Source organism: Malus sylvestris, chromosome 16 (genome assembly GCF_916048215.2).
Source record: "Malus sylvestris chromosome 16, drMalSylv7.2, whole genome shotgun sequence".
NCBI lineage: Eukaryota > Viridiplantae > Streptophyta > Magnoliopsida > Rosales > Rosaceae > Malus > Malus sylvestris.
The window spans coordinates 8,180,475-8,205,575 of NC_062275.1; the positions used below are offsets into that span (position 1 = coordinate 8,180,475).

General features: G+C 38.1%; 2 protein-coding genes and 1 long non-coding RNA gene across 3 annotated transcripts; 2 read left to right on the forward strand and 1 right to left on the reverse strand.

The window, feature by feature from the left end:
* Positions 1–54: 54 nt before the first annotated feature.
* On the forward strand, positions 55–1,969 carry LOC126608651 (uncharacterized). Its single transcript, XR_007617935.1, has 3 exons — positions 55–307; positions 387–484; positions 1,786–1,969. It is a non-coding gene; the product is annotated as an uncharacterized LOC126608651 (long non-coding RNA).
* Positions 1,970–6,025: 4,056 nt separating this feature from the next.
* LOC126607474 (F-box only protein 6-like) lies at positions 6,026–9,778 on the forward strand. The gene is made up of 2 exons (XM_050275061.1): positions 6,026–6,437; positions 8,272–9,778. The coding sequence occupies exons 1-2, from the start codon at positions 6,265–6,267 to the stop codon at positions 9,515–9,517; spliced, it is 1,419 nt and encodes a 472-aa protein (XP_050131018.1). The 5' UTR covers positions 6,026–6,264; the 3' UTR covers positions 9,518–9,778.
* A 410-nt stretch (positions 9,779–10,188) lies between these two features.
* Positions 10,189–11,458, reverse strand: LOC126607475 (uncharacterized). The gene is made up of 3 exons (XM_050275062.1): positions 11,293–11,458; positions 10,927–11,083; positions 10,189–10,438 (listed from the first exon to the last, which is right to left on the reverse strand). Exons 1-3 carry the CDS (start codon positions 11,293–11,295, stop codon positions 10,392–10,394), a joined length of 207 nt encoding a protein of 68 aa, XP_050131019.1. The 5' UTR covers positions 11,296–11,458; the 3' UTR covers positions 10,189–10,391.
* Between the last annotated feature and the right edge of the window lie 13,643 nt (positions 11,459–25,101).

Here is a 25,101-nt window from a genome sequence, read left to right on the forward strand (position 1 = left end):
TTATATATATAACCAGCCTAGTAGCTATTTTTCTATATTTTTTGTGCTCATTTATCATCTAAATTTTTTTATCTTTGGCTGATGGATTCTGCAGAAAGCATTGGAGTCTTTACATCTGCGGACTCGAAAGCATGCACCAATGATTTCACCAGAACAACTTGATTGGATTTACTCAGTTTTTAAAATTATATCGAAGACGGATTAAGCAAGGGTTACGGGAACAGATGAAGCTCGAGATGTAAAAATATGGGATGAAAAATCAGCAGGCTGCAGCAAACTCATGTATGATGAGATTTTGATGATTAAGGTAATTGTAAAAGTTAATTAACTTTTTGGGTTTTGGAGGTTTACCGAATTGATGATTTAGTTTGTGTTGCCGGAAGAAGAGTTTTTGACACATCCGACTGTGAATGGTCATCCAAACTTGAAGGTGTTGTCTATGACCTCAATCCATGGGACACTCTGCATAATTTGACAGTAAAAGGTAAATTCAGTTTGTGTTTTGAACATTCTATTTCGTGTGGGTTATATATATGCAGTTTGGTGAAAAGTTTTTGTTATTATTAAGGGCATGTTTGACTCCTTTTGGTAGGATCGAGCTGATATTTGGTAATCATAAGCGTTCATGACAGTATTTGACCGAAAAAGTTTAAGTTTTGTAGAGTATAAAACCGCTATTTTCTGAAGAAGGTTGAATTTTTAATGAAAGCGCCCTAGGAATATAAGCTTATATAGAAGTGTTTCCTGCATTAGCAATTCCGAACATATCATCTCAAGTGGGTTTGTGCAATAAGTTTGTTTAATCAGGTTTCTATCAACCCGTCTAAGGTTATTTTTTCATTGTCGACTGCTTTCGGGAATTATTTGCATGCTGTGTCAAATTTGGGTGTTGCTCGGCCAGTGTTGGGTTCTCGGGAGGCTGCTAGAGTCAGGTGGTGTCCTCCTTCTTCTCATTTTGTTAAGATCAATGTGAACGCTAGCTGGTCTAAATATTCTCAGATGCGTTTTGCGGGGGTGGTGGCTAGACAGGAAGGTGGGCTTTTTCAGGCTGCGGTTAGGTCCTCTCTTTTGGCTCCTTCTTCTTTAGTGGCTGAGTCTATTGCGATTCTTCGCGGATGTGAATTGGGTGCCTCGTTGGGTTTCAGCTCTGTTATCATTGAATCTGACTCTCTTCAGGCTATTTCCTGTTTAAATGGTTCTCTTGAAAATGGCAGCTGGGAGGCTTTCCCCATTTTGGCTAGGGCTCAAAGGTTGGGTTCGGCTTTCCAGAACTGTCGCTGGTCTTGGGTGCCAAGATCAGCCAATATGGCAGCGGATGTTCTTGTGTCAGCTGGTCTTACGGAGATGTGTGATTTTGTGTGGGTTGACAGACCCCCATCTTCGTTAGTTCATGTTTTATGTAGTGATGATCTTCCTTGTCCTTATTAGCCGTTTGTGGTGGGTTTGGGGTGACACTTTTACTTAGTGCAAGTGTCTGTGGTTTGTATCCCCGCTCACTGCTTTGCTTTATGTTTAGCTTCGTTGTGTTTGCCTCGTCGTAGGCTCTCTTGCTTCTGTTTGGCTTCTCAGCCTTGGGTTGTTCAAAAAAAAAAAAAATAAGCAGGCCTGGTTGAATTTCTACACAACAAGGGGAAAGCCATATTTGGTGTTGAATATGAATGCCCCTCACAAAATGCTGGATTGGGTTTGGACCTCATGCCTTTCATCTATTTGAAATCTACCCCTTAATCTTGTTATCTATTTGAAATCCTCATCGAATTTAATAAATCTTCACAATTTTTGTAGGATTGCAAGCTAAAATTATTTGACTTTGGACTCATTGGAGGAGGAATCATCGGTGAAATGACTACACTAAAAAAGCAGATACCAATTTCCCTTGGCTCTGTTGATCCATTTTTCGCTGCAAAAGGTTCTTTTCTCTAAAGCCAAATTCTACTATTGGTGTTTTGCACACTTTGAAGTTTCAAAATTATAGAAATTCTCGTAGATGACGCTTTACCATAGTGGAAAAAAGTAATAATACTTATGCACTCAAGGTGCAGATTTGATCACCACAAATTTACACTCTCCCTAACATTTAACAATTTAAGCAAGTGGCCTTTACCATAATGGTGGAAATGAGTTAAGCTCTTACAAGACAGCGTGAGTTCGAATCATGTCGGTGATTAATTTAACATCTAATCTAATAAAACCTATCGTTTGACAAAAAAAAAAACATTTAACAATTTAACACCTGATGTGTGTTCATTGGTTGTGATTCTTCTGGGCTATAGGGTGATGTGTTTTCATTAGTTGGTGATTCTTCTGGACTCGATGCATTTCGAGACTTGGGCCTCGTTTGGAGCCCAATCGTGCGATGGACCCCCAACTTATTTAGAGGCCCAAATGACCAAAATGACCCCAAAGTTGAGGAATGAGCTTAGCAGCTAATAGCTAAATACAAATTAGAAAATTGAAAGTGTTGAGTGAAGATTCAAAAAAAGAAAAAAAGAAAAATCTGAGACGGGGAAAGGGAGGAATCTCCGGATCCTCTTTACGAATATCCTCTTTGTGAGGATTTCGGGGATCCTTTAATCATGTTCATTCATCGTACATCGTGTGGTTAGTTTTCTTCATGTACTGTTTGTATTTAATTTTAAATAAAAAATTTATAATGATTTCTAACCATTCAATTCACGATGAACGTACGTGATCAGAGAATCCTCAAAATTCTCACAAAAATAATAAAAAAAAAATACTCATTCGAAAGGGAGGTAAAAAGGAACGGAATTATGGAATGCACTAATTCAGTTGGCACACGTAAAAGAAGGGAATCCATCATGAATGTGATGATGACCAATTATACCATTTATACCCACCATTCACCCACGGAAATTACCAAACAACCCTCATCACCAAAAACTACCAAGTCTTCTTTCTTCCTTCCCTAGGAGGGAAGAAGTAGAGAAGAGCATGTGAAATGATTACCCACCGCATCCGCATCTCTCTCACTCATTCCCCTTGGTTTTGCCAAACCTAATCATTATTTTTCAAAACCTTCCATCTTACCTTAACTTTATCCTCCCCATTTTAATCATCACTTCCTCCCTTGCCAAATTCTCCACCCCCTTCCCCCTTACATAATTACCTTCCATACCATTTTCCCACTTTTTCCTCCTTCTTTTGTTTAGTTGTGTACTTGAGGAAGAAATTACAATGGCGGATCTCTTTTTCCAGAAGTGAGACAGTCGGACGATTCACACTATCCTGTTTTATCTAGAATGTGAGACAATCAAACAAGTGGTTGTCCCATGTTTCGCAAAATGAAATCTTATATTGATGGTTATGATTGCCTCACATTTTGCAAAATGATATCTAATTTTTGAAGCTTCAAGAGAAAAAGGTGAGTGCTATATAGGAAGACAAGTTAATTAGGCAAGGTTCAAGTGCTCCATTGAAGCAACTTTCTAGCTTTAGCTAGCTATGATGTGATTTAAGCAATTGTTACTTATTCCATCAGTTGGCACCTTTGAGGTTGAGCTTGAGGGTGTCGGAAGTAAGCAGTGTTTAAAATATCAATATCGATAAAAAAAACATTGATGTGAGGTACAAAAATATTGATATCGATTGTATTCGACGAAAATGATAGAAATTTGTTAAAAATTCAAACTTTAAATGAAGCTTTAAAAAATGTTAGATCAAACCATAATACATTTATTAATTTAAAAAGTGTTTAAATACTATGTAGTTGAAAATTTGGTCTACAACTTTGGAGAAATTTCTTAAACAAATTTCACAGTTTCGAAAATTTTAATTTGCTTTTTCGAAATTTTTGTAGAAAATCAGTAAATATTGTTGATATTCACAAATTTTCGAGATATCTTGCAAATAAACAATGAAAATTTAGTCTGCATTTTACCCTTCCCCCCTCTCCGTTTCCATATTGATTCTCATTTTTATTTTATTTTTTGACGAAAATATCGACAATTTCATCAATATATTAAACACTGGAAGTAAGTAATGGGGGGTGGTGGCAATCAAAGTGGCATATGACAGTCCATTTTGTAACAAATTTATTAAGTAAAAGGAAAGTGCCACACGTCTTAGGGGAAAGAAAAAGGAAAACACTAACACATGTGGTTGATACATATAAATCAATCTTTTTTAGCTAGATTTAGGTTAATCTAATTTAAACTTTATTATACGATTTTTAAGATGTGATTTGGCAAAAAAGAAAAAGGAAAACATCCCACTCACTTATTAGTCACTTGATGATGTGTGATTGAATGAGTATATTGGCCATTTGCTTAGGAAATGAATTGTATGATTACTTAAGACAAGCTTTGCTACCATCACTCATTTCATCAAATGTTGTGGGGGGGGGGGGGGAATGTATGCATTCTTTAACTTCTCTTTTTGTTCATGTTTTTTAGTGGTAGATATCATCAATTTCGCATGTATAAAAAAGGTTGAATCAATTCTAGAAAAAGTTTAAATTAGGTATCTAAGATAAAGAATAACTGGACGTAAAAAAGAAAAAAAAAAGTAACCTTCAAAGGTATTTTTCGAAAAGCTAACCTTTTGACGAATTTCATGTCTCATTTAAGTCATGGTGTTTTAGTTTCTCGATTTTGGATTCGTGAACTCCCTTTACCGATGTTGGACGCCTTTTATTTCTATAATCTTCTTTTTCTCTAGTATAAAAGGGCAAAAAAAAAAAAAAAAAAAGATGAATAATGAAAGTACTTGAGGGGTACTTGGGGCAATTATGGCAAATGAGTAGAAGAAAGAAAGATTGAACGGCATCAAGTAGAAGTAGGTACTTCCGTAAGTTTAACAAAATTCATCATGAAATGGGATAAGTGTTGGGAGGGACAATCATGCCGTGTGCGTGGAATAAGACATATTTTCAATGTGATCGGAACACGGTACAGTACATCAAGGTCATAATATATGATATGTGTATTAAAAAATTAACAACTTAAAAAGTAAAATTTTCATCAACTCATATAAAAATAAGTGATGTTACTATCCATATTCCGGTCATAATATAAATTTATCGTGGAACAGGGACAAGAAAGAGAGAGCTTCCCAGATCTAATCGCAACCGTTGATTTTCTGAAAGCCAAGCTATTAATTGGTGCTTCAAAAGCTCTCTCTCCTCCGTTGTCTCCTTGACCATCATCAAGTTATAATCTTGCGTTCACACGCTTGGACTGCAAAATCCTCTAAATATTTAGACTTATGAATTTACTCGTATACCCATTACTTAAAATATATAATTTGAAATAATTACAAAACAAGTTTAAGATTTAAGATGAGATGATAAATTGATGATTTTAAAAAGCTTGTATGACAAATTGAAAAAGGGTGTACAAATTCACATGACATATAAAAAAAAAAAATCTGAAGATCATCTCAGAATTTATAACAGTTACAAAATATTTTTTTAGTTTAAGTTAACAATTTGAAAAAAAAGGAAAACAAATAAACTTACCTTAATACATTTTTAGTAATAAATTTTTAGTTTTTTTTTATCATCCGACAAAATTCACAAACATAAAGTTTTACCAATTCACTTGTGTTTACTTCTTTTTTTGGGGTCAAATTCACTTGTGTTATATAATGTGTTTATATTTTTACAATTCGTATAAGTACATGACATATCAATTAGATCGTCTGCAAGTATTATAACAAGTGAATAGTAATTAGGGAATTATTATTGGCACTTCAAAAATCTCATTCTACACTCTAAACTTTCTATATTTAGAAGAAAAAATACATTTATAAGGAATGTAGAATGAGATTTTTTAAGTGCCAATAACACTTTCCTAGTATGATTACCCAAAAAAAATAAAACATTGGGGAAGGGTAAAGTTGGAAAAGGGGAAGACATTGTTATTCAAAACATGAAAGGGAGTAATAAGGAGTGGAAACAGTACAAGGTAAATGGTATGGGCGCGCTGGCGTGGTACAGGAAGAGTGGGTCAGAGAGAGAGAGAGCAAAGAGGAGTGAAAGAAAAGGGGGAGAGAGAGAGAGTGGAGGTGGGGGTTGGGTTTTTGGGGGGTTGGGGATGGAGGAAGAAGAGAAGGGAAAGGGGCAGCTCTGGTTTTTCTGGGGTTCTCCTCTTATTTAATTAATTCTCCACAAATAAGTCAAATAAAATAAAAATAATAAGAAGAAGAATAAAAGCTCTGGTTTTTGTGTGTTTTGTTGGGATTTTGGGTCGTCAATCGCAGAGAGGAGAGAGAGAGAGAGAGAGAGAGAGAGAGCCTGTGAGGGGCATGGAAGGGCTGGCCATGCTGAGACAGCTCATCGGTCAGCTTCAGGAGCTCGTCGGCTCTCACCCGCCTCCTCCTCATTACCATCACCATCTTCAACTTCAGTTTCAACCTCCTCCTCTACTCCGCCATCATCACTCTCAGCAACCACCGCAGGACCACCACCACCACCTCAGGTTTCCCTCCCTCCCTCTTCTGGATCTCTCTCACCTTCTCAAATTCCATTTCTTTCCGACCCATGTCTTCAATTTCTTCCCTTTCTTTCGTTTCATGGTTTGTTGGTGTCATTCTGATTTTTGTTCAACGTGCTTGCCTGCTTTGTTTGGTTTCTTTTCTTCCTCCGAAGAGTAAATTACATGGCTTTCTTTGATTTTCTTGCCGAATTTGGTTGCTTTCCTTTGTTTGCTTGTTGCCATTTACGATTGAGAAATTGGGTCTGATTGCTTTCAGAAATGGTTTTGCCATTGTGGAGTTGGGTCTTACATATTTGAGGAAATTGTTACTTAATCTCTGCCTTTTACTCTATGTGCTTTGCACATCTCTTCCTTTTGTGTTTAGCTTATTTCTTTGGCACAAATTTGATGAGCACTACCGAACTATTTAGTGATAGACAGTATTAATGATTCAAATGCTTGATATTTTTGTTTCTTTCTTCCCTCTCTGGTTTGTGTTCATGACTGTCCAGCCGGGGTTGGGTTTCTGGGTTGACGGTGTTCTTTGGGAGGTTCATGGCCAACTCTGAACCTTTTCACGGTTGCCCATTTCTGTTTTAGTACCATTTGATTGCGTGTACCATAGCAAACCAGAAAAGGGAAGGAGCAAAAGAACAGTTAGGCCCGGGAAGTTGAATAATCTGATAAACATATGAAAAAAAGTTGGAAGAGGGGTTTTCAGAAACTTAGACCGCCGACTTCACCATCTTCCTTGAATTGCTTAGACCAAGCTGGGTTAATTGGTAGGCGACATTAATTACATTAGGTACCGAATAGACAATTAGTTTCTGGTTAGATATGACACATGAACTTCACCTTTGGTTTCTTGTACTGTATGCTAACGTATAATGCATTCACCCGTAGACCTCTTCATATTTATTATTTAGTGTTCAACAAACTTCCTACATTTTCTATATCTCTTTCTTATTCGGTGTAGGTTGTTGGTTAGCATTATATGTTCTGCTTGGTTGTCTTCACTTCTTGACTGGTAAACTGGCTAACTTGGATTCCAGCCTTCAACAATTTGTTGCTTAAAGTTGCATTATTTGGCGATATATTGCTTAATTTCCATGAAAACTACAAGCTAATTGTACAAGATAATCCTGCACACTGGGAGAAGCATTGTTTCATAAAATAATTCTAAGTACGAAATGTTATCTTAATTTGTTCACTTGTTCTCCGAGTTTGTTCACCTGATGTCTGTTGAATTGAACTTATCCTTGGTGTTTGATTTCAGTTTTTTTGGGGTGGAACCTTCAAAATTTAAGTGTCATTGGTCTTGCGTACTACTACATCCATGACCCTTCCTTTCTCTTTAAGTTAGGACCATAATATTCAATATCTTTCATTTCTTGTCAATTCCATATTCTAGTATTAGCTTTCTTCTTTTGATAAGTTATTGCAAATTACTTAAACTAATATTTAAGGCTAAGTGAAGTTCTTTTCCAAGGAATCTAATAGAGTTTCGGTAAAGCTTGCAGCCTGTATGCACGGAGTTGGCTTGAATCAGTTCTTTAAGAAAAAAATGTAATGAAATCATAGATAAGACCTTGTGGTGGCCTCATAGATATTCCTACTTCATTTTTCTGATAAGAACCCCAGATTGGGTTTTGTTTTACATCTTTGTACTCAATAGTTCAGAACTTGTTATTGTTTCTCATGTCGTTATGTCAATGTACTTTGTTGACCTTTACATGGGTACATTTCATATTTTTTTTCCTGTTTAATTTCTAACTACAGTAAAGTTCCTCAATTAGGGAGCATATAATTAACTTCATCATTACTTGTATTTACACAGGTGGTGCCCAATTAACGTTGATGAAGGTTCTGCAGATGATTACTACAATCTTATGATGGCAGCTGGAAAATCTAGAAGTTTTAAGATGTTGGAACCGTGCAAGCCTCCTCCTACCAAGAGATCTCGTAAGGAGCAAACCCGGGGTAAATCATCTGGAACTACCAATACCACTGAGCCTATGGAACAGCATATTTGGAAAGATTTCCCAGAAGACCTTTATGAAGCCGTCATTGCTAGGCTTCCCGTTGCTACATTTTTTCGATTTCGTACTGTATGCAGGAAATGGAATTCCTTGCTGGATTCTGAAAGTTTTTCTCAACATTGTGCGGAGGTCCCACAAGCTACTCCATGGTTTTACACCATCACTCATGAAAACGTGAATTCTGGAGCCATGTATGACCCTTCCTTGAAGAAGTGGCACCATCCCACCATTTTTTCTCTGCCAACAAAGTTAATTGTTTTACCGGTGGCTTCAGCAGGGGGACTGGTGTGTTTTCTTGATATCGGTAATAGGAACTTCTATGTTTGCAACCCCCTGAATCAATCTTTTAAAGAGTTGCCAGCCAGGTCAGTTAAGGTCTGGTCTCGCATTGCTGTGGGGATGACTCTGAATAGGAGTTCAGCCAGTGGCGGCTACAAGATCCTTTGGGTGGTTTGTGATGGTGAGTATGAAGTTTATGATTCAGTGACGAATTCCTGGACCCGTCCAGGAATCATGCCATCAGGTGTTAAGCTGCCACTATCACTGAATTTCCGGTCGCAGGCAGTTTCAATCGATGGCACACTCTACTTCATGCGTTCAGACCCTGAAGGGATTGTGTCATATGATATGGCCACTGGGATTTGGAAGCAGTTTATAATTCCCACCCCGCTGCATCTGACTGACCACACACTTGCTGAATGTGGAGGCCGGATCATGCTCGTGGGATTGTTATCAAAGAATGCTGTCACATGCGTTTGCATTTGGGAGCTTCAGAAAATGACACTTCTATGGAAGGAGGTTGACAGAATGCCAAATGTATGGTGCTTGGAGTTTTACGGAAAGCACGTGAGGATGACTTGCCTGGGTAACAAAGGCTTGCTCATGCTGTCCTTGAGGTCGAGACAAATGACCCGATTGGTTACATATAACGTGTCGAGCAGGGAATGGCTGAAGGTCCCCGGTTGCGTGGTGCCACGTGGGAAGAAGCGGCAATGGATTGCATGTGGCACTGCATTTTATCCAAGCCTGACTGCTGTTGCTTGAATCAGGTTTCTGTTTCTGGTGGGCTTCAGCATGGCCAGAATGGGAGTGTTCCTTAACCATCGGTTCGTCATGGTCGGTTGCAAGCTTTCCCGGCCAATTTGTTTTCGACAATTTTCGTTACTTGTTTCATGAAGTGGACAATTCCATGGGTTGTATGACGGCCGGAGTTTTACTCTTTTGTGTACTCTCATATCCGTCTTGTACTCAAATAAACCGTCTGTCTACCATTAGGTGGTATTTCATGAGAATTTTTTCTTGCAACTGCTGTGTCTGGCTGCGGATTGTTTCGGTTAATTCTGGAAATAAATCACCTGGTTTCAGGAGTGAGTTACGCAAAATCAAAGGTGCACACGAATTTCTTCAAATTGGACAAGGTAGAAATGGTAATCAAACGAGCCCAAATTCACAAATCCAACCTCGTCCAATGGTCATCAAATGAGCCCCAAATTTAACCTCGAGGGTTAAAGACTGCCAAGGCAAGGGCAATATAGTTGCTTTCACAACCCTGAATTGTTGCACAATATCTTATGTCAGGCAAACTCAACCACAAGAGAGATGGTTGCCGGAGACACGATCATGTCTCAGACACACGAGATACAATCGTCGGAGACGAGTTAATCCAGCCATTGAAAATGAAGCAACGTATATGGAGAGAAAAAGAAAAGGTAGAATTCAAGCGAAGCAGTGGAGGGGGTCCTTTATTCAAACTTCTTTCACTTCACAAGATAGAAACACCGCTGTTTTAGTTCTTACTACATCACATTTGTATATCATCAGTTTCCTATTCGCTAACAAAACAGTAAAACGGCACGACAGGTTGACGCCATCTCTCATAACTTAGAAAGCAGCAGCTGCATCAGTAGGGTCAACTTGATCAGGCCATGCCTCCGCTCGTAGCAGTCCTGATTATCTGAAAGAGAGCTGTTCCACACAAAGTCAAAAAAATGTCAGATTCACAAAACCACCAAAAACCTTTCACGCAATGCAGTTCAATTATGCAAGGGACACAAAATGAACCGAAACTACAGACACCCGCTTGATCTTTTCGATCAAGGGCAATGCCACAAGTTCAAACACCGCTTTAGGCTACAACCCACATGAGCATTGCCAAATAGATGGTTTAGGTTTCAGTTTTGATCTTCAAATCAAGGCAATGAAACAAATCTGAAAACCCTTTTCGGCTTCAAGCCAGATGAGCATTGTGGAATTGGGTGCTTAAAGTTTCAATCTTTGTATAAATTTCTTAATCCCAATTAAAGTTTTACGATTTCCAGGGCATGCAGCCACAATACAATGCAGATCAACCAAATTAAGAATCACTATTCAAATTATAACAATTAAGCAAATTCTAGATTATGATATAACCACATCAGATTTGTGATTGGCAAAATTGAGTGAGATGGACATACATGATCCGATGACAACAAAGATGAAGAAGCCAAGGATAATAGGGCCCACTGGATAATCCTTGCCCTTCTTGGCGGTCGTCTCAGGCACCGCCCCTCTCTTCGTTATGTTCTTCTCGAACTTCTCCACCTTCCTGTCAGCCACACGCCTTGAAGTCGTCTGCAAAAAATCCCCAATTCAAATTTAAATACACACACATAAACACAATCCAATTCCACATGCAGCTACCGAAACAATTAATTCATCCAATTCAATTTTCATAGCTGAATCTAATCGTACAATTACAGATCTGGATCAAGGCATAAGATTTCAGAAAACCCAAATGATTTCATCTACATCTACAGATCGGAGCAATGATAGAGAATTACCATGGTTGTGGGTGTAGATCCGGTATCTGAGTGTGCGTCTCAGGTGATTAATTCTCCTCGTGCAGGCTTTTCCCCTTCCTCGTCGAATTCTCTCTCTTGCAGGCGAGTTCCGACTCTCGCCCTTATTTTCTCTTTCGCCAAAAACAGCCGTGTTTTCAGACGCTTTTATATTTAGCAAACGGATGATAGGGTCCCCGACCGCGGCGTTAGGGAGTCACCGCCTTCGCTGCGATTGGCTGAACTACGTAATTTTGGACACGCGTCGGGTGGGGATTGGGGGTAAGTACGTGCTTGAGACCGTGTGCGTTAGAATTAGAGTCTACGCGGAACAGGTGGACTTGAGAAGAGAGAGAAAGTAACGCGTAGAGGGACCGGGTCCCGTATCCGGAAATTCGACAATGGATCCATTACGTACGCGGTATATGCAAACACGATCCAATTGACCGCACAAATAGAAAGTGACCCCGGACGAAAAATTAGATTTTTTTTTTGTTTTTTTTTTTTACATTTTTTTGTCAAAGGTAAATTTTTATTACCGACACACTTTACATACAAAATTAGAGGCTCACACATACAGAAAATACAAAGCAACAGATGAGCCTCCAAAACTATAACAAAAGAAAAATTCAACTCGAAAGTTGAGCCCAATACAGAAAAACACACAAGAAAGCCCTAAACTTCTGGATCCTAGATTTTCCTTCTTTGGTTGTTGAATTTCAATATGTGTGTCGTTTCATACATTTCATATTCACATTTATTTCACTATCAATCATACATTTTCGTTTCTCCTTTTTGAAACATTCTCTTCCTATGATCTATAACACAAAAGTGACTTGTAAAACTGTTTGAGCCCAAAATATTTTTTTGGGCTGAGCTTGGGATTATTCTCGGCCTAATGATATTTATCTAGAATTTTTTTGTGGGCCATCCAGTTAGGGTCGGCTGAATCCTGTTGCGAAGAGGAGAAGTTTAGATAAAGGGTGAATTAGTCGATTCCTAATGGAACAAGAAGTTTTGAAGCCGAAGGTGCTGAGAATTATGGGATGAATCTGGTTTGTTAAAGAGTTTGGTTCAAAGTCATTTTGGAGTTAGAATTGGCCGAGACCTAATCAGATTAAGTTGATGAGTTCTAATCCGAGTATGATTTTAGCTCAGCCATGAAAGGGTTTGCTACTATAAACTCATTCAAACCCCCTCCAATTCAACACACAAATTGCCCTGTGCAAAGCTTCTCAACAACCTTTGAGATTGTATCCTCTCCCCCTTTCTTCTCGCCAACACATCTTCAGTTTGGATAAACAACATTGTGAAGGCAACCGGCGACATCTTCAGTTTGGATAAACAGCACTGGAGCTATAGAATCAGCCGATCAAGGAGCACCTTCAATTTGGATAAATAGTGATGCTTCGAGACCGACTGATTATTTATCCAAGTCTCGGTCGACAAGGATTTTCGAGTCCTTGTTGGTAGAGGTCATCTTATCAGCCTTTTCGACGAAGTGAGGTGTTACAGGTTACTAGGCTCGACACGTTGAACACCGAGTTGTTTTATGATTGGATATTCACAAGTATACTTTAGAGTTCGGCATTCCGACGCCCGAATCACATTTACCATTAAGACATACATCTCTTTTGAGTATTTGTGTCCATATAGTCTGGTGCTAGTTCGGCGTTCTTATACTCTCATGAATATAATCACCGTGAATGAACTCGGCGCCGACGATTTGTAAACTTCGCAAAACTAGCAGCCTTGTCTTCAGGCTTTAGAACCCAAAGGCTAAGACGTGTTTCTTCCTCGGCTGCAGTCGCAAGATCAAGAAGTCAGCATTGCGCTCAACGCGACATTAGCAAATTTTACTCCCCCGCCGAGCTTGGTTGTTGAGTTGGCACGTCCCACATACAACCAAATGACATAGTTAGCTTATTAATTACTCAGTCTGCGCGCCACATAGGCTTGTTAGTTTTCACGGTCAACAAAAACAAACAACAAAATGGTTATCAAATGACTATAAACTAACTTTGCAAAAGATATGGACGAAGGAGTAAATCTAAAATAAAAACTTGTGATCTGACCTAACTAAAGTGACATTTTCTTACCTAATCAAAGCCAACAGAGTTGGAACAAGTATAAGTAGAATTTTGAATTATTATTGACTTTATGTCAAAGTCGAAGTAAAACGCGGTGATCAAAACTAAAACTCAAGCTCTTAATAGACAAAAATTTCATATTCTCTAAATATAAATTGAGCAGGTCACCAACTCATGCTTTTCATCTGTCCTATGTAAGTCCAAAGTCATATCCTAAACAAATGAATGGACAATGCATGCATGGGCTCTACGGACATGGACTGCTTGGCAATGTCGGTGTCGCGCGATCCATGGCGACATGCTGTGTCAATGATTTCAGTACAAGAAAAAGCAAAAGTAGAATATGACAAAACTTCTAATAAGTCTCCGTAGAAAGACAAATTAAGAGTGCTAGCTACATTTAGAAACTAAAACCTGCATTAAAATGTTAAATTAAGTGAGATATTGGTTTTAATTTAAATTTATGTGGGTAGGGCTATTAGTATCAAATTATGAGTGGTGAATGAATGTAGTTGAACACAATTGAGAATATTAGGCAATATTATGTTCTAAATTAAGCAGGATATTGGTTTTAATTTAGGATTTAATCTGATATACATGTATTGGTGTGTGTGATTCATGCATTAAAAAATTGTGTCATGTTGTGAATATTGAATAAATGAATGGTGAATGAATCTAGTGGATCACAATTGAGAGTATTAGATAACATTGTTTCTAAATTAAGCGGGATATTGGTTTTAATTTAGAATTTAGTGTGATACATGTATTGGTGTGTGTGGTTTATGCATCAACAAATTAGGAAGATCAAGTTAAGAGTACTGAATTAAACTCCTCTTGATGGTGGTGGAACCAACAGCTAGGTTCCTTGGGTTTTCAATGCATCAAAGTCCTCTTGCATTGCAAGCTACCATTCTGGTTTTGTTGAAGCAGTTTTAAATGTTTTAGGTTCTTCACCATCTGTGATATTAGCCAAGAATGAAAATCCCTCAGAAAAATTCTCACTAGTTGCACTAGATTGATCATCATTATATGACTCTTTAAGTTGTAAAGAAGACAACTGAGGTAATGAAGCAAGACAGACAGCCCACATAGCTCTTTTAAGGAATAGCACCAATTTGTAATTTGGTTTGAATACGATTGGAATCTGTTCCTGTGATAATTCAATTATGGCTTATAGAAGATGAGGTAAATGGGAGGATTGCCTGTAATTGTGCAGGGTCCATGACAGGAAGCAAATGAGTAGTGTCTTATGGAGAGGAAAGAGTATGTGATGGCCGAGATCCCTGAATTTCTGACTTAGTCGATCCACTATCTCCAAATTGTCTCTCAGATGAACTGTTGCGTACTCCAGTAGAATCAAATCCTATCAAATTCTCATTACTTGTTTCAGGTTGAGCCAATGAACTTTGTGAACCTGCATGTGTTCCACCTTGCTAACTTCTTGATATAGGTATAGATACAATAATAGGCACAGCTCTTGATTCCTGACAATCCTCATGTCTCTGTGGAAGTCCATTCCTAGTGTTATTAACCATTTTTGCAGGAACTAAACTTTCATCAAAATACACATGTCTGGAGATTATGATCTTCTTGGTTTGCATATGGTAACAGATATAGCCTTCATATTCTTGTGTATAACCCAAAAACACACATAACTTTGACCTTGGTTGTAATTTATTCATATTGTATGGTCTCAGCCATGGAAATACAGCTGAACCAAACACCTTAAGAGACAGTAGATCAGGTGCTTTCTTATACAAACTGAAGTAAGGAGAGCTAAAAGATAAACTTTTGCAAGGCATTCTGTTTATTAATAACACTACATGTGCACACGCAAAATACCACAACTCAGAAGATAAACCCGCATAAGTAAGAAGAGTAATTGTAGTCTCTACAATATGTCTATGTTTCCTTTCTGCAACTCCATTCTATTGTGGAGTGTAAGGACATGAAATTAATTGCATAATACCTTCATCAGCAAGAAAAAAAGTAAAATTTTTGCTTGTATATTCACCCCCTCCATCCGTTTGTAAAGACTTGATTGAAACACCAAACTGATTAAGAATAAACTTGTAGAACTTCACAAATATCATAAACATATCAGATTTATTACTCATCGGAAAAATCCATACAAATCTTGTATATTCATCAACAAATATTACATAGTACCTATAGCCTTCTAGAGATCTTATAGGATAAGGCTCCCATATATCAATGTGCACTTTTTCAAAAGGAAAAGTACATCTATCTGTTCTAAGTGGAAATGGAGTCCTAGACATCTTGCCTTTAATACAGGAAATACAAGTACTATGTGTATCATCTGTTTGAGCTGAAATATTTGGCTGTTTCAACATTATAGCTACTATATCATGAGTTGGATGCCCGAGCCTTTTATGCCAAATGCTATTCTTTACTACTTTTCGCAAATAAGCTTATGGATTCTTGATAGTAAATTGAGAACCTCTTGAACTAGTAACCATAAGAATCTAGAATAACTCCTCATGCGTACTATTTCCTTGATACACTATCTCCTTTGTCTTCTTGTCTTGCACAAAAAATTCAGATTCATCACATATAAACCAGCTTTTGTTGTCATCACACAATTGTTTCACAGAAAGTAAGCTCCTAGTGATAGCAGGCACATGCAAAACTTTATTAAGAGTTAGAGAGTGTGTTGGTGTCTGAAGTATAGTTGAACCAATATGTTTAATTGGTAAACCTGTACCATTCCCAATAGTTATCCTCTCAGGCCCTTCAAATGGTGTTACTTAAGATAGAGCATTGATATAAGAGCTTATACGATGTGAAGCCCCTGAATCAATAACCCAATCATCTTAAGGAACAAATGTTGCAGTCTGTTGTGCATTTATTGCAGACAATGATGAAGGTGGAGGTTGACCTTGATAAGCATAATTTCCCCTTTGATAACAATCCAATGCAGAATGACCTCTCTTGCTGCAAATCTGACACTCAATCACAAATCCAGTGGCTGGAACATTTGTATTCCCGTGGAAAAAAATTAACCGCTGTGTGTCCTTTTTTATTGCATATCTGACACTCAATCACTACATTAGCTCTAGTGTCAACATTTCCAGACCAATTGTTATTTCCAGAACCAAACTGCCTTGAACCAGTAGAGTAGAAATTAGATGTGTTTCCAGAATTAGTATATCCTCTTCCTCTAAAGCCATCGTTATTTCTGTAACTATTTCCACCTCTGTAATTATGTCATCCTCTATACTGATTGCCTTAAGTTGGAAATTGAACATTTGAAGACTGTGATCTTGGTACATTCTGGCCACCAGAATGAGCATTAAACCCATAACCATAAGACTCAGCAGGAGAATAATATGGTTGTTGATCTGCATGAGATGATGAAGTTGAACCATATGGTATAGCAATGATAGTACCTGCAGTTATAGCAGGAATATGATCATGACTTTAAGGATTTGAACTTTATGCATATGAACTAGAACCCGAACTTGAACCAGAACTAGATTCTTGAACATACAAAGCAGACAGATTCTGAGTGATTGCATTCAATTCTCCCTCAATTTCTCTCTCAACACTAAGCAACAGTGCTCTAAATTCTTTCAAAGTAAGTATAGATTCCCTGGCCAAAATAACAGTACAAATGACCTCATACTCCTTTGGCAATCCAGCAAGACCAGCAATCATTATGTCATTATCCGAGACCATTTCACCCGCAGCACTAAGTTGTTCCCTAATATGTTTAAGTCTTAACATATATTTATCAATTGTATCTGACCCTTTTTGGATTGTATGTAATTCAATTTTCAGATGATTGACTCTTCATTTTGAAACAAAAACAAATCGATCTACAAGATTAATTCAAGCTTCATTTGCTGTTCTACAACCAATCACATACTTCATGGCTTCGTCAATTAAAGTAGCAAGTAAGAGACTCAATAACGCCATATCAGTTGCTTCCCATTCAAGATACTCCACTGTAATCTCCTTAGTGACACTAGTATTAGGACTTATAACAAACTTTGTTGGACACGGAGTTGAGCCATCAAAATGACCAAACAATTTATACCCTCGTAAGATAGACTGAAATTGAAATGCCCATTTTGCAAAATTATCCTCCCTAAGCCTGATAGTAGGGATGGGCAAATACCCATTGGTTATGGGTAACCGCGGTTACCCGCCAATTTAAATTAAACGGTTACAGTTATGGATAACTGTTTAGATAAATAAACGGTTATGGGTATAACCGTTTACCCGCAAAATTTAAATGAACGATTATGAGTATTAACTGCGGTTATAAATGGGTAACCGTTTACCCATTTATTTTATATATGTAAAGCTAACACAAACCATGTTCTCGATCCAATAATACTTAGCACCTAATAAATTAGCAAGGAATTCATCGATCATTTTCTCAATAACACTACTACAGGAATGATGATTCTCATCATCAAGGAATTGGCCAAATTAATTTAAATTCCTTGCGGGTAACCGTGAAATTGACATAAATACTTTGACAGAAATGTCTTCTAAATATTTTTTGTAACCCAATAATACTTGGCAAATATTATATTTACCTTCATTGGTAACAGTTAAAAATATCGTCCGTAAACTATTATTTCAATTATTGGAATGATATAAGGACTTAAAAAATTAAAATATGGAAATGTATGATGAATGTACTTATAACGGTGTTTAATTGTCAAAAAAAAAATTATGACATTTTTTTTTAATTTTCAAGTTGTTAAAAAACATGTAGACGGGTGAAAAATGGGTAATGGTAAAAAAAGAAAGATAAACGGGTTAAAAATGATAAATGGGTAAACGGGTATTAAACGGTTACGGTTAAATGGGTATGCGGTTATGGGTATGGTTAACCATTTATAAACGGTTATGGGTATGAGTATAACTATTTAGGCAATTACCCAACGGGTAAACGGTTATGCGAGTATGAGCATAAACGATTATGGGTAAATAATCGCGGTTACTTGCCCGCCATAACCATTGCCCATCCCTACCTGATAGTAATCATACCCAAAACATCTTTAACTTTGATTATAGGAGCAGTCATGATTGAAAGATTGACATTTTCACAAAACAAGAAACTATATGATCAACAACTTTACTATAGAGAATAACACTCTATGCAAACAAATCTCGAACACAGAAAGATTGACACTTTCTAACAAACAAATCTTGAACACAGAAAGATTGACACTTTCTTGAAACTGTAATTTCAACACTTCAATCAACTATTTCAACACATGTCTACCACAAATTCAAGAGAGAACACAACATAATTCCCAAAGCAATAGAAACATAACAGAATCTCAATCCAATCATAGTGCAGATACCCAGCCATCATTCGACAAATTATTGAACAACCCAGATGAAAAATTTGAACAATATCACCTAATACAACTTAATCCATCAGCAAATCACAAAAACCCATCACTCTGAACTCCAGCAACAGACACTAGCAGCCCAATCGATCAAGAAATCATCAACCAATTCGACGAATACAACGGAAGACCCTTCAGGACCAACTACAGCAGCGAGCCAAATTATGACGATGATATCATATTAACACATGAGATTATGAAGAGTGGAAGAAAGGAACAATGGCAGAAAGATGAATTATCAAGGAAGATGAAAGAAAATGCTCTGTATATTTCTCAGAAAAGTCGAGTACAACTTACTGAGGAAAAATGGCCTTGCAGCTACCTTTTGTAGTAACAACCATCTATTACAAAAGACTCAAATATCCTCACTAACAACTTTATCCTAACTAACTCAATCTATTCAATCACTTAACCAACTGCCACATCATCATATGATTATTAGACTCGGACCAGGATCCTCTCCTGAGCTAAGATGAGAATCCTCCTCATCAAGGGATGTGGGTCGTTAGATGAAAATCCAACGGCTACAATTATTATAACTTTAAAGGGATCCCCTGTTTGTAGCCGTTGGATTTTCATCCAATTTTCCACGCTCATTGATGAGGAGGATCCTCATCCTTAGCTCAGGAGAGGATCCTGGTCCATTAGACTCAATGTAGACGATGTTTGGTCTAAAGGTTTTGCTGCTGAGAAGGAGCAAGAACCATGGAAAATGTTCGTCAGCACGCCTCTTTCCCAACGATTTTTTAGTAGCACTCCACGCTGCAGTAGATGATTCTCCCACATATCTTTCGGAGCTGCTTGTACTACCGTAACCCCTGCATGTTCTGGAGGGAGCATTTTGCGGTGGCGGAGCAATTTCTGCCGCAATTGTGGCATATAAGTCTACAGTGAAGATAAAAGATTTGGCATTGGAACTGCATCTTGCACCTCTCGCACCTCGTCCAAAAAATCTGGAAGTTGGCTGAGTAGATGAAGATGTCGAATCCTTGTTGCCGTCCATATTCCTACACAAAGATAAAACATAAATTTTAAAAATTCCATGTAACTATTTTATTATATCAAATTATTGTAAAACAAAAGTTACCACTGAGATGGTAATTTTCTCATAACAAAATAGCTCAAACAAAGCTTGTAAATGTATCCTTGATTTGATATTTTCGGAAATGAAACTCATTATTGATCTTTTATTTAATATTAATACTTGAGAAATTTGAGCAAAAATCACATACATTAGTTGCACAAAAAAATTAATCAAACAATTTAAACTAACCAAACCAAATTTAAATTTCAAGAAACATTTCGAGTAAGTTGTCACAAGAAAGTCGATTGAGCCATTTTCTGGAAGAAAATAACAACTTTGACATAGACCTCACATAGCGAATGTGGATCTAGGAAATCAATTATAATTCAACTTTTGATATCGAATTTTAACTGAAAGAGCTTAATCTGTAGGAGTTTAGAAGTGAATTCGTAAAATGGGTGACTAGTATATGAAAACATGAAATTTAAGAAAAACACAAATTCAGAGATAAGTTTAATTACCTTAGTATACGAGTTGTTTTGTTTGAGAAATTTGAATCACAAAGATCTCCTTGGACAAACCTCCGTCACTAGTTTTAACGCTGCCATTGTCTAACCAAAATCTAAAAAAAATCCTCTCAACTTGACTCACTCTAAAAAAAGTTCTCTCAACCAATCTTTTAAATAGTGATCTTGACGGTCTTATCTGAGAATGTAAGTAAGGAATATCAACGAAAACGTCGGCATGTTAAATGTATTGAAATAACTTGCCAAAAAGGGGGATACGAAAGAAATTTTGTCGAAATTTCGGACATGCTTAGAATTTAGACAAGTACTTGTATAAGCACAAAGAGTTTCGAGTTTTCCCAGCCCAACATTTATCTTTCTCACTTTAACCATGGTCCAACCATCCAATGGGCCACCAGTAATTGGAAGGGGTGAGGATTTAGGCTAAGCCACATAATGAATCAACCATATTTAGATATCAAACTCCGTAAGAGTAGATCTCAAACCTCATATTTACAAGTGAAGATGAATACTATTAGATTGTAGTACTAAGTCAATTTTCACTTCATTATTTTAATATTATATGATACTCACAAAATGAGTGCATAATGACAAACTGGGACTGGGTATAATGTTTCCATTGAAATATTTCTTAAACCAAAGCCCTTCCCAAATTCTTTCTCTAAGTCTCGAGGTTTCTACCCAACATCCTTTGACACAACTCGACCCGGAATGTCCACTAGGACTCCGAATCGAGTTGTGCTGGCCGACACTTGGAAGGTGACGAAGCCATAAAGTGTAGTGATGTGAAAAATGTGAAAAAATTTTAAAACTAAAAGTGCCTAAATACAAGAGTGCGCTGTGAGCGAGAATGAACCCATTTCACACGTGATGTCAGAGCATAGTAAAGTATAGTAAGATAGAATAAGGATTATACTCTCAAAGGTAGCCACATATACTGAGATTTTCCAAGAATCCTCGTCGATGAGATAGTTCAGCTGCTAAAACTTGGAGGGGCGAAAAATAAGGGTGAGTGGGCCTAAAAATAAAGTTTTATAAAAACCTTTTTGAAAACATTGTAATCCCTCGCCGTAAAACAAGTATAGTTTCCCAAAAATCATACTACGTATAAGTATGAAATCAAATGCATGCCAACAATAAATCCATAAATATACCATAGCAGAATATCTCAACGGCAATATGAATATAATCATAAGCTCAATATATACTAGCATGCAAGTCGGAGTCACCTAATATGACTTGTACGATTGCACCTATTGCTCATCAATCTATGCTAACACACGAGTCAGAGTCACCTAATATGACCTGTACGATAGGCTAGGTGTAATAATATGCGCTCTAGTGCTACGATCACGTGAAGCTAGCGTTATGCGTGGTCACTTACGAGTCAAAGTCGCCTAATGCAACGTGTACGACAAGCTAGGATCCAAGGCAAGCGTGCAGTGCACGAGGTGATCACGTGAAGGCTGGCCCTGACCCTGGTCCGGGGCGGGAACACTAACACCGGAGTACAATAATGATGAGCACTACATGAATATATGCATGCCATAATGATTTAATGATTGAAACCAATATAATAAGCTTACCCAAACTTACCTGCGCATCTCGTAGGATCATTTTCGCATTTCACTATAGCGCAACATTTCACATAACATAATTTAATCAAGGCATGAAATGCATAAATCACTTCAATATATATATACACACACACACACTATAAAAAGAAAAATACCCGCTCACCTAGAGTTCGCGCTAGCGTCACAAACGATTGGCCCCTAAAATAATTATCAAATCACGTCTTAGAATTCTTATCGATAGAACACATAACTTACATAAAACACATCCCCCAAGGACGTTCTAGAATGATTTAAAACCCATTGACCAAAAGTCAACCGTCAGTCAAAGGTCGACGGTTGGATCCATAACCCTACGTAACTCGATCTGGAAAATCCGCACCTCGGATTTCCAATCTGTAACTTCCAAAGATCCACATTATGCTTTTAGAATATCATACTAAAGTTTCATTACAATCCAACAGTTGGATCTCCGTCAATTGAAAATTCAAGTGGTGGTCAACATTGTATTTTACGAGCTTACAAATCCAATTTGGGAAGATCCATATGTCGGATTCCTGATCCGTGAGTTTTGAATATCCTCATATATTATGTGCTATAATGTATTAAAGCTTGGTGACGATCCAACGGTCGAATCGTCGATTCAAATAATGACCAAATGGCAAACCTTAGTGAAATTGTACCCAAACAATGGAATTTCGTTACTCGGACTTCACATATGGAATTGGAGTATCAAATTTAGCCTAGAAAGGTCAGGTAGGGTCTTGGCCCACGCGCCGCCGCACGCGGTGGCTGGCCGCCCTAACTTGCCTAAAAATTCAACTATTCTAAAAATTACCAAATTTCATATGAAAGAAGATCTCAACGAGTAAAGCAAGTTTTATACCTGTGTCCAAGTCCAATTTGGCCTGGAAAAGCCCCAAATTAGCTCGCACCTGTTGGAAACCCTAGAATAGGTGAACTTCGATTCTCCTTCCTCGGTGTTCCAACGCCCCTGCAACTTGTTAGGTCTTGTTCTTGGGCTCAAGGAGAGTCGATTATGGGTGGTGGTTTGTCACATCCCAGTCTCGACTCCGCCGTAGCACGATAATGTCCGCTTTGGGCTTACCATTGCCTCATGGATTTGTTTCTGGAAACTCAGACGAAAACTTCCCAGTGAGTCACCCATCCTAGGATTGCTATCATCCGAACTTACTTAACTTTAGAGTTCCGATGGAATCCGAAGCTAGTGAGTTCCCAAAAGGCCTCGTGCTATAAGGAGGATAACATGTACATATAAGACACATCACCCCCTATCCGTTAGTCAATGTGGGATCTTACAATCCACCCCATTTAGGGGAACCCGACGTCCTCGCCGAAAAATCCGTACCTAATGGTAGAGTGACTCTGATACTATTATGTCATGTCCCAGTCTCAGCTCCGCCGTAGCACGATATTGTCCGCTTTGGGCTTTCCCTTACAGTTTTGTTTATGGGAACTTACACTAAGACTTCCCATTGGGTCACCCATACTGGGATTGCTCTCGCCCAAACTCACTTAACTTCGAAGTTCCGATGGAATCCAAAGCCAGTGAGTTCCTAAAAGGCTATAGGGAGGGGAACATATAAATATAAGTCACATCACCCCATCTCCGTTGGTCGATGTGGGATGTTACAATCCACCCCCTTAGGGGCTCGACATCCTAGACGGCACATTCGCACCACATGGTAGAGTGGCTCTGATACCATTCTGTCACATCCAGAACGGACAATATTGTGCTACGACAGAGTCGAGACTGGGATGTGACAAAATGGTATCAGAGCCATTCTGCCGTTCGGTGCGGATGTGCCAACGAAGACGTCAAGCCCCTACGGGGGGTGGATTGTAACATCCCACATCGACCAACGGAGAGGGGGTGATGTGCCTTATATGTACATGCTCCATTCCCTATAGCACGAGACTTTTTGGGAACTCACTGGCTTTGGATTCCATCGAAACTTTGAAGTTAAGCGAGAGCATTCCTAGGATGGGTGACCCACTGGAAAGTTCTCGTTTGAATTCCCAGAAACAAATCTGTGAGGGAATGGTAAGCCCAAAGTGGATAATATCGTGCTACGACAGAGTCGAGACTGGGATGTGACATGGTTGGTGGTGCAGCTTACCGGATCGACGAATCGCTGTCGAGGACCTCCGGGTTCTTCGGTGAAGTTCTACATGAAAATGGACCTAAAACCCTTCAATCTTGGGCGGAAATGGTAGAAGGGAAATGGTGGAAGAAGTTGCAGGTGAAGGATGGATGCAAAACGCCTGAAAAAATGGTGGATTTGGCCGGAAACAACCCGGGTCACTGGTGGGTTGTGGTGTGCACGGGTTGACGAAATGGGGAGGGATGTTTCTCTCTCTTGATTGGTGTTAACTTCTCACGCTTGATTGGTCCTTCCTTTTTCCCTTAAATTTCTAATTGGTCACTTAACAACAATCTAATTGGGCCTCTTTCCCATAAGATAGGAGTTCAATTTATTTAACTAAACTTTAAATAACCAATTTCAAACGTCTGTAACTGTACCATATAATCCGGACTTGCGAATGGCTTTAGTGATGAGTACTACAAGGATATGCTAAAAGAATGAGTCCTAGTCTCTCTAACCGATGGTCAACGAAAGTCAAAATCTTTGCCTCTAAGGGCAATTTTCGTAAAATCACTATTTTAAAATTTATAAAATTGTAAAGGTAGGGACGGGTTGTATCCTTCCATCGCCTTCTTCGCCACAAAGCCATAATCACCACTTTTTCTCCTCTGTGTAGAAGGCGAAAGCATTTTTCCCGATATTTCCCGGCATAATTGTAAGTGGGGAAATCAATGGCAAACAAATTGAAGTTGTCACCCTCTCGGCCGAATTCTAGGCACTCTGATATTCCTTTTTCAATCCGCTTACATTTTTAGCCATATGTAGATAAATAGACACATCTCACTACACTAATCAATGTCATTCATGATGACAAAGGGCTTTTCTAGGGATTTTTTGAAGATTGAGGTATGTTTAATTTTCTCTACTTGTTTTCAATTTCCTTTTATGCATATTTGGAATAGTAATTGATGCAGAATAAGAACTCTGTTATTATCTAGCATTATTAATTTGTTGAGAATTAGACATCATTACTTTCTTTCACTTTTTTGATATAGTTTTATCACACTACTAACATAACTCATGCAAATTGAGGAAG